Source organism: Trachymyrmex septentrionalis, unplaced genomic scaffold (genome assembly GCF_001594115.1).
Source record: "Trachymyrmex septentrionalis isolate Tsep2-gDNA-1 unplaced genomic scaffold, Tsep1.0 scaffold132, whole genome shotgun sequence".
Classification (NCBI taxonomy): Eukaryota; Metazoa; Arthropoda; class Insecta; order Hymenoptera; family Formicidae; genus Trachymyrmex; species Trachymyrmex septentrionalis.
This window is the reverse complement of record NW_017304461.1, coordinates 1,232,965-1,244,192: the sequence shown is the minus strand read 5'-3', so window position 1 is coordinate 1,244,192 and position 11,228 is coordinate 1,232,965. Positions and strand designations below refer to the sequence as shown.

Sequence of the window (11,228 nt, the reverse complement as noted above, 5' to 3'; positions counted from 1 at the left end):
ATAAACATATTTAATGTTATTATTGTAATTATTTTGTTATTATTAATTATATCTACATTTTTTACGATATTCAAACCTGCACACGTGCGAAAGGAATTTATTAGTTTGGTCAATATCTCGAAAAGAGGAAAACGTGACTTCCATCATCGCAGATTCCACTTCGACGAGAGTCAACCGCTGTTGTTCGTCGCACGGCGTTTGAATTGACGAACGAATGAAAACTGCAGCACGATTTAATCCGAGGGAGAGGAATCGCACTTAAGACCTCGGCGACGAATTACGACTTCATGTACTCACCTGATTAATGTGCCTCAATTGGTCAATGAGCGCGCTGGTGTTCGTATTGCCGGAGTAGCTAGCTGGCGTCGTCGACATCGTTATCGTGAATTCAGGATTGTATCTTTGAGCGTTCAGACTGGAATCCACCACGGTTTTCGTATATCTGAAACAAAATTTAATTGCGCCGTAATAAAACTGAATTAATTTCGTGAAATTACGTTGTATGCAGATAAGCAGATAATTTTGTAAATAAGAGCTAAATGAAAACCATGCGATAAGAGATTGAAATATCAACAATCTTTATTTTAATAGAAACATAAACGTAAAATTTACTACGCGATTTAAGTATCAAGTGTAAAAGCGAAATTGAAAATTTATACTTTTCATATAAAAATATATATATATATGAAACAGTTTAATAAAATCAATATTTACATTTTATATATATAATACAATATTATAGTTCAAATAAAAATATTCTCTTTTTATCTTATTTAATGTATCTTTTTTAAAAGCATATCTTCTTCTTATTAAAATAATTTGGATCCAAGTTCTAAATTGCTGCCAAATTTTTACAAATACAAAAAAATTTCATAATGTTTTCGTTTAGTTACAAAAAATACTTGTAATGCATTCTTAATAACATTCAGAAAAGAAACTAGAAGATATTACGAAATGATATGACAATCTCATTATCAAGCTGTCACATCGCGCGTCTGCAATTCAATAAACTGAAAACAAATATCTATATAATGATATATCAAATATAAATATATATACACATACACCAAATATATACATATATATATGTTCATGAATAGTCTAAAAGTCGATACTTCGCTGGGGGCTTTATTGTTTATACAGACTTGGCTGTGAAAGCATGAATACGCGTTGTAGCGTTTAAACACAATAATCGGAGAGTTATGAATAGAATACACCGAGTGAGCATTTCTTCCGCGAGTTCAACACGAGTCTGGTTGCATAAATCGTGAGTGTTAAATTACTTCGGTATCGTGCCCGGCTTCTATCTTCCCCCGTATTAACGATATAAGCTCTCCCCTTGTTGCCAATACGCTCCAACGTGCCACCCAAATGAATCTGGGACCAGACAGGTAGATAGGCTATTGCATATATTCATTAGAATCTTAATGAGACACGATATCAAGCTATACTTTGAATAACTAAATTATACGGCCAGCAAATTTACACCGAGAGAAATGTTTGGTACGTATAACATTTATTTTGTTGGGATGTGATTAACAGAAACTTTCTTACTTTTCCATTTAGAAATTGTGCTGTTCTCATCAAAATTTGATTAGATTAGCCAAATTTTTTAATAGAACGACACAATTTTTGTTATTCCAACCGCTGTTCTAATTAAAATTTAATTATTCTAATCGAATTTTAATTAGAACGGCACAATTTTTAAAGGAAAAAGTAATGAAGTTTTTATTAGTCATATTCAATAAAATAAATGGTTATACATACTAAAATTTCTTTCAACACGTGGTTCGCCTTTCTCAAATAAACTGAATTTTGGAAAATAATCTTCCTATAAAAAGTATAAAATTAGAAATCGATCTTCACACGCCGTAATCTCGGCGTGAAAATTGCCATCCAGAATTTGTTGCGCTTTGTTTGATATTTTACAGAAATACAAAGCGAAAGCGAAGCTCGATCCCGCACGCGCGTCCATCACGCATTCATCCGAGAGCGCGCGGTTATCTTCCGCGCTTCTATCTTCTGCGGGGTGCTGACCGACAAGAGACAAATCGCTTCGTGCCGCTTCGCAGAATATCGCCTTCCGCTTTTCGATCGCCACGCGATTAAGCGCCTGCGAATCAATGAACCGGGAACAAATATATCCGCGAATAGTCCAGAAGTCGACGATACTTCGCCGGGGTTTTACAAAGAGTGGTCGTTATTTATATTACATTGTTCTCGCTAGTCCTTTATATTATTGCAACGAGTGGTATATAACGGTAATATAAAGCGTGTGTTACGAGACATTTATCTTAGAAATAAGATCAAGAAATAAAATCATCAATTATCTCGAATCTTAGAGCGATAATTAATTCGCCATAATTATTAATCTACGAAATTATTGTTATTAAAAATGACAACTATTATAATGCGTTTTATCTACTCCTGCAATTTTTATATTATTTACCGTTAGCATTTATATAAATTTCTAATTAATTCACCATAATTTATTAATTCACGAAATTATCATAATTACACGGTTTCGTTCAAGTATCTAAAAACTTAAGACCTAGATTTGAAAATAATTTTGTTGGACCATCAAAATAATCATGTATAGACTTAAGATGATTTTTAGAATGCTAAAACTTTTTGTAGTATTATCATGTTTAAGTTGCTCACATAATTATTTATAATTTTAATTATTTATACAATCCTAAACAAAATTATTTTCAGACCTGTATATAGCTAAATTCTTAAATACTTCAACAAAATCGTTCTTTTTGTATATTAAAAAATAATAAGTAACACGAGAGGTACTTCTGCAATTTTTATCACTGTTTACCATTGGATTTTATATAAATTTCTAATTTTTCTCATTGTATTCATATCCAAAGACCTCAATTCACTTGATCTACCATGTTTTTTCGCTATTATTCCCACTATTCGTATGAAAAATATTACATCGCCAAACAGGCGTACCGAAGTATCTAGTGTGGCTCGAATGGCTCGATAGCGAATTGAAATATCGCCAAAGTCGTGGGGTCGACTCTTCTTCTCGATGCTTCTGAATGCCGGCCATTCACGAAACGACCTCCTTGAGAGAGATCGTCCTTCACCCTCCTCTTCATCCTTTTTCACCTTGCGCACATGTCGCGCTTCTCAGTTTTCCCGCATCACCCAGCATCTTCCAGCGATTTTCCTCGCGAACTTTCCTCCGCTCCTTTTCCGCTAAATCGCACCTTGCGGCGTCTATCTCGAGTCATATCTTCTTTCAAAGCACTACATAACGTGCGTAAAGTTTCCTTTACGAACTTCCTTACCAATTTACGAATTTTGATACGCAAAACTTGAGGATTATAATTTTATTCCTTTAATTCTTTAATGCCACATTATACTATTGTTTTGTTACTCGTATCTGGCATACTTAACTTTGATTGTTTGTAATTTTTATAAAAATAAACATTATTACAAATTTTCTTTAAATTAAAATGAGACATAAAAAAATACAAATCAAAAGGTTACAATTACCTATAAGAGAGCTAACACTGGATGTTTTTTCACTCTAAAACTTTAGAGTGAATATCACACTAAAGAATGTAATCTTACTCTTAAAGATTGAAAATTGAGCCACACTGTTTCAAGATTGGCTCAATTGTCACTCTTTAGAGTGAGATTCCACTCCAAAAAATTTAGAGAACATGTGTGTGTATATATAAATTTTTTATTTAATATAAATTATCATTAAAAAAAAAATTAAACGTTTCAATCCTACATTTATAAGTCATTTTCAATAAATACAATTAATCCTGATATTTAAATGATTTATATCCAAAAACGTGGAATCGAAACGTTTATTTGTATTTAAAATTTATATTTAAAAAAAAATCGTATATAATACATAAACGTCCAGTATTGGCACTTATAAATACTTGTAATTCTTTGATTTATAGATTTAGAGTCTCTTTAGAGCCTAATTTCATTCTGTTTAATTAAGAAATGCAATGATATGAAGTAAATGTATGTACCTTTACTAGTAAAAAAGTTAAAAGCAATGAAGTGAATACACTAAAGTTTTTTGAAAAAGATTATTTTTTGAAATAAAAAGCCAGTGACATTGAAGAGTTAAAATTATTAGTACACTTGTTAGGAGAGCTAGAAGACAAGTAAGAGCTGAGATATAGCGTTTTGCTTTCTTCCGCACCCCACCTGTCGCTCCTTTCTTCTTTCATTTGAGTACCTCTTCATCCCTAACACGAGTACAATCTGCACGATCTCGACAGCGAGGGAAACGAAGACCGGGTGAAACGAGCCAACAAAGACTGATTCTGCGGCGATCGAACGCGAAAACTGTTCAGATGAAAACGATGCGTTTTCCACCTCATTCGTTGCGTGATATCACAGCGCACAGAGTATTTGATCAATGATGTTTGTAACCAAAAGAGGTATAAGACAAGAAGTAAAACAAACGTAATTCCTCATCCCCCGAGAGTATATTATTTCGGTCCGAGCTTGTTTCTCCACAGGAACAGTTTTGTTCCTCCGTTAACTCGACGGACGTGATCGACGCTTTTGTAATTAAAGCCCGGGTTAAATTTCCGTTTAAGTAAAGTTCGCTCGAAACTGAATAAAGGATGGAGGTAAATTTCACGTAAGGTTTGACTTTCAGCAGCTCGGTATATAACTCGCAAGCACTTTTTTTTTACCTCGCCTAATTCCTCGCCTCGCGGAGATATGTCCGCTGCAAATTGGTCAAAGAATCCGCGAATAAAAGAGGAAGGGAAAGAGGGACGTGATGAATATAGGGACTACATATCGCGGCCTTTATATCGCGTATAACGTATATAGGTGGTTGTTCAGCTGTGAAGCATGTATGCGCGCATCGATCTCCACCGTCGGGAGATAGAACGTGCTTTGGGGCAGATTAATATTTCAATGCCGAGAAAGAGCGCCATGAGACGCCGCCATTATTCCGCGAATTCCGAAAGCAAGAAGGTATCCGTATCATCTCGTGCGCGAAATAGGACATCGGTTTCCGACCTAAATACGAAAGTCATATCCTCCTGGGCCACGTTTTGTCATTTTGAAGAAGACGGTGGCTCAGCATTGTATCTTAGATAACACGGAATTTTCCTTTGCATTATTTGTACACTTGGATGCAATAAACGAGTTTTCTGGCATTTAGTAGAAAATATTTTGACCGCGAATATATAAAATATAAAGCTACGCTACGATATGTGTGTGTGCGCTTTCGAATGATAATTAAGTTCAGGTAATTATGGTTAGAACTTTAATATCTTATATAGAACAATTATGAATCACGAAAGTTAATTAAAGTATATAATTGACGTAACTGACATTTTACATGCACTGTAAAAAAAATTACATGTAAAGTTATAATTTTTAGATATGTTATTTATGTAATTTTAACATATTTTTTTTACAGCGTATCTCGAAGAAAAATTAGTCAGCGAATTTTTTTTAGAATCCATTTATATATATAGATAACGTTGGAATTTAGAATAACGATGGCTGTCCTCGTTGCAGTGCGCTTGTGTCGAGAAATCCGACAACGCGATCGAAATAGCCATTTTAGAGAAGGCATTCAATCAAGATGAAATTGCCGTATCGAGGAACAGCTTCGTTTTAGAATCGCTTTAATCAAAGTTATTTCGCTGCAAGGAGAAGTGCTTTTATAATTGAGCGGATGAAGAAGTTCGCTCGATTATTGCGGCGGTTCGTTGATCACATTGAAGCGCTAAACGCAACTAAATTAATCGCGGCTAGTCTCCTTAATGGCCGGATACAGCGCGTTCTCACGATTGTTAGAAGATACACCACTGATCGTCCGTCGTGGAGAAGAACGACAATTCGGCAGGAATAAAAATCAGACGGCTGAAAAATTGCGGCTGAAAGAACAATGAATATTATTTAGAGAACGTCTCTCGTTAACAAAAAAAAATTAATTACAAGATTGCAATTTTATGCGGCCAAGTTCGCATTAAATTTATCAAATTTGCATCGCGACTGCGATCCTAACGAAATTAAAATTCAAAGCAAATTTTTATTCGACTTTAATCTAGGTGATTTAACAATCATTTAAAGTTATACAGAATATATATACGGGAATATAAATGTGTACTAAAAAAAGAGTCTGATATAATAGCTAAATGTTGAAAATATTTTCAATTAAATATTCGATTTATAAAATAAAAAATAGTTTTACTTTTTATAAATTTAGTAAAAATTATCAAAGTTATATTATTATGTTCGGTAATATTTACTAAACATTTAGAAAAATAAAATTATATTTTTGATTATATAAATTGAATATTTGATTGAAATTATTTTAATCGACATTTAACTTATCAGACTTTTCTTTAATTTAATAACGTAAATATTGCATATAATAAATCGCAAATGTTTCGAATCTTAATGTTGGGTGTGGAAAAATAAATATCAAACTGTTATTAAATCATACACTCAAAAAAGTGCAGTTATAGCGAAAATTATCCAAGTACGAAAAATTAGCTAAAATAGATAAATTTCTAGAAAGTACTGCGATATTGGATATGTATTGCATCTAATCATAGATGACAGAGATAGAATTTTAGATTTGTACTATAAATTCTACGCATATGATACATAATTTTCTATCAGTTACAAAAAAACATCGATAATTCTAGCTGGAACAGCAAAATATTTTTCTAAAAAAATGCTTATCTAATTGTTGTCCGTCAGGTAATAATCACTGACGGACAACGAATAGATAGCATATCTTTTTATAATTTAAAGGTTTGATATTTGTGTTTTGATATTGTGTTTGATATTGAAGATGATCCCATTAAGTGTCGGTATGTTTGCGACTTATATAAATTATTATTAAATTTCTATTTGTCATTGATATATATGTATAACAAAGTTTTACAAGTATTAACATTGTCAACCAGCTCGACTTTTACTAGCCTGTCTGTATGTGACACTTTATATAATTTAATATATTTTTCTCATATAAGCCTACTTACTCATTTTAAATTTTATTTAATTAATTTAATGTTAATCCAATTTCAAATTAAATTTAAATTTAAATAATATTTTATTTAAAAAATGATAAATCTTTATTTCTTTTTCTATCAATCGTACTGTGCAAATCGAGCAAGACCGCGCGTGCGTTTATCTTCGGAGCCTGAGCTTAAGATTGACTTCTTAAAAGGCGCATTTTTACTAATACCCTCGCGACAAATGGGCCGAGCCAGGCTCTCTATGAATGACTCGCTATTCACGTCGCTAGAACATTGATATTCCAGTAGATGCTATCTCTCGAAATGTCTCGATATATATATGCGGGCATCATCCACTCGCGAATGTATTATTTATAACATATATCGTCTGCGCAATTCGTTCCCATTCGAACGATGTATCGGATAAGCGTATGCTAATATATCGTCCGCACTGTTCGACGTCAACCGAGCGTGTCGATGAAGCTGCAGCTAAATTAAAAGAATGATCGAACTGCGATACGCGCGATTCGTTGATGACGCAGCGCGTACTCGCATTCTTTTTTATAAAGTCTCCTATTATTGTTATCTATGCATTTATCTTTGATTTATGTATATTAGAGTTTCTCTTAGATTTATGTTTAAAAAAAAATTCAATCATTTGTCGACGTTTAACACAAAAAGCTGTAGCGTTCTACAACGTTCACGACGCGAATATGAAACTGTGTAAACGGAAACTTTATTTTGAAAAAGGGAGAAAGCTTTTGTGTAATTTAATCTGACGGTTATAATTGTGACTTAACAACTAATGGACCTAACTCCTCAAATATTCTATGAAATGAAATAAAAGTTTAAACACGCCGCTTTCAGAAAGCATCAGGATTTTCCGCTCGTGCACTCCTCGATTCAATTACAGCGAGTTGCACCGCGAGTTGCAGATATGTTTTGATACTTTTTGACACTTTTTTTTTCTCGTAAACGTTATACTCGGTCCTTTGTGCTCTAATTCGCATAACGCACGCTCCAATTATTCCCGAGGCATTCGCTTGTTTGTCAGTGATCTCGCCACACGGCAGGACGAAGTAAATCGATGAATATGCGCGTGAACGCTCGGCGCAGCGTCATCACGTTACGCGTCGCGAAGGTGTCGGGATTCGTGACGTCGCGACGTAAGTATACGTACTCGTCGTCGATGATCCGAGTCATCGTCGGGGAACTCGCTTTTCGAGGCGGGTACGTGATCGCCCCGGTAACCGACCGCGACGCAAACCGCCTCTCCGTAAGCCGTATCGGACACAGACGATATACGGTTTCAGCACGCGATTCAGATATCAGGTTCCGCGGTTCATCACGACGATCGAACCGCGGAGTGCGTGTCACCGGATGAGATTAATCGGGATCATTCCTGTGTGTTCAGAGCAAGCGCGATGCGTCGACTGCGAGTATTAACGACGACATATTGAATTATCGATGACTGCCTTCAGCTATATTCCAATGGTGGAATACGTTATTTCGAAAGTAAATAAAACTGATCTGTCAGTACTTTGTGTTACATTCATATTTTAAATAAACAAAAACTACGGCGAGCTTTTGTAAAGCGCAATCTCCGTTTTGTTTTAACCCTTCAGAATTAAAATTTGTAACACAATTACCGATACGCTGGGTTTGTAAAATCCGTTTAATTTATGTTAATTAAAAAGCATTAATTAATTTCAAGGAACCGAAATGAATGTAGGTGTAAAAAAGAATGAATACTAAATTGTATTTTAATCAGAATAATTCAGCAAACTTAACATAAAGAAAACTTAATTGTTTCGTATTTTCAACAAAGAGGTTTATAATTGGGTGGATTCACTAACTTGAGAAAAAGATACTTTAATTTGTGGGATATAATGTTCATTTCACTACATAAATCCTTATTTAAAGAAACGGCGAAATAAAAGTTTATTTTAAAAAATGGATAGCAAACTATCATTTCATTTTATATAGTTAATAACAAAAAATGGAATATATTTCACAGAAACGTATATTCTGTCATCATAGTCAAATTTTTTTATATTCAATAAATATTGAAGAAAACGTCTATCACTGAATATTTTAATTTTTTTTCCTCATTGTCAGTGTAAACCGTTTTACTAGAAAAAATGTATTTCTATAAACCAAATTTTTGCTGTAACGATAAAATATTTAGTTAAAATGTATTAAAAAAATTTGTTTATATTAAACTGTTTATAGTTAGTATAAACAAATATATTTGTTATTTATAAAGCAGGAAAATGTATTTCGCAAAAGTAATTAAATGTTTGTTATATTAAAAAATTTTGGCGGCTAAAAAATGCCTCACTAAACAATTTTGCTGAAGATACCAAATTTTTTGTCTTTGTATAAAAAAAATATTAATTGCAAGTATATATTTTAATAAAAATGATCTAAATTTGCAGATGTAACTGAAGAAAATGGAATTGTTTCACATATTTATAAAAATGTATAATTGAATGTCCAATAGATTATCAGTTTCGAAGAATTAAATACTATCTTACGAAAGAGTTTAAAAAAAAACCTTTAAACGTTGTCTAAAGCCATAATCATACTAGCGATTATGCGATTGTGCGAGAGATTGACGATTACTTTTCAGCAAATTACAGCAAACTAATTGGTTTGGACCACACTGTTTTGCTCTGATTGGTGATTACAGATTAACGACAGTTACGTAATTAAGGCCGATATTCATAATCGATTCTTATATTTCAGATTGATCTCAAGTAGAGTCAGATATTATAAGGCAAAAGGGTCTGTTAGCATTTTAAGACAGTCTTAAATAAAAACGTACTACCAATATCTCCCTAAATATATCAGACTACGATTTGACGATTACGATTACGATCGGCTAATGTAATCTGACGTAGTCTGATGTGACAGGAATAACATTCGCGCGAGTACGGGACTGACGAGGATCAATCTCGCGAGATGGAAGTACACGTCCGAGCGATCGGCTCGAGCGAGAGAAGTGGCGAGTGCGAAGTGGCGAGAAATAGCAGCGCAAGATGATGTTGCGACATCATGACCTCGTGGCTGAGATGTTTGGCTACGTCGTCCGTTCGGCGATCGACGCATCTCGGCGGACCTGGCGCATAACGCGCACACACATACATGTACGTATACATAACGTAGGCGCGTGTATTATCCACGTTTATTCGCGGGTACGAGCACGTACGTGTCGCACCAACACGCGCATCGTCAGGTACCGGGCGACGCTGCGGCGCCCGTTTGCTCTCGTTGCCAGACTCTTTGGCGGCTTGGCGTCCCACAGGCTACGCGCTGCTATCTCCCTCCACCCCTCTCGTCACCTATCCCGTCGTCGCACCCTCTCTACACACGTCATCTTCCTCTTCCTTCGAGTAGTGTCTTCGATCTCTCTCTCCTTCTCTCTCTCTCTCTCTCTCTCTCTCTCTCTCTCTCTCTCTCGCCATTCCACGGACCCTCCGTCTCCTCCGCCTCAAGCCATTACCAACGACGTCATCTTCGCCGATGTCCGAGAGTGGCATTGAAGAAGTCACGTCTTTCTTTTTTCAGACTCCTCGCCTCTTTCCGCGCATTGAAATCCTTCTAGACGAAGAGGCTATAACCGTTATTATCGATGGCTAACTGCAATATGTATTATAGAGACCGGCCGTCACTTGATATAAAAAAATATTCCGGATCGTGGTTGCGAAATTTTAAACAGCAATATTTTTTAGCAATATTTTAACGTCGTACAATCTAATTCTGTCAATTAAATAAACAAATAACGTCCCCCATTATGAGATTCATCGTAATGGATCGTATCCATTTTTAAATAGAATTAAGCAGGATAGCCAGATTCGTGACGAGCGTCAAAGGGCGAGATCAGCGGAAAAGGTTCGGCCGTTTAATTAATTTAATTTACCCGCGCAATACCCAAAATTAATTAAATTCGCTACCGTGTGACATAAATTATTTTCGGAAAACCAGCGGCCGCGAATGTTGTGTGAAAGACGCCCGCTTTTCAATCAACCCCCGCCGTAGAATCGAATTACCGGAGTTGGCGAGCGCGCTCAATCGAGGGAGCCAAGCGGTTTCACTTCCCGCACCGGATCGAATCGTGCGGAATCCTCGACGGCTTCCTCGACGGATCGAATCTCATTTAGATTTCCACGGTGAGATACTATACTCGTACGCCGCCCGAGCCGAGAGAGACCAGCGCGAGAGACCAGAGAGAGAGAGAGAGAGAGA

At 35.4% G+C, this 11,228-nt stretch overlaps 1 protein-coding gene across 1 annotated transcript in view; it reads right to left on the bottom strand.

Annotated features, from left to right (window-relative positions):
• Positions 1–11,228, bottom strand: part of LOC108757131 (division abnormally delayed protein) — a 55,908-nt gene that overhangs the window by 7,208 nt on the left and 37,472 nt on the right. Inside the window, exon 6 of the mRNA XM_018501523.1 lies at positions 298–442. Within this exon, the coding sequence (XP_018357025.1) occupies positions 298–442 (145 nt within the window). The remainder of the gene's footprint in view (positions 1–297; positions 443–11,228) is intronic.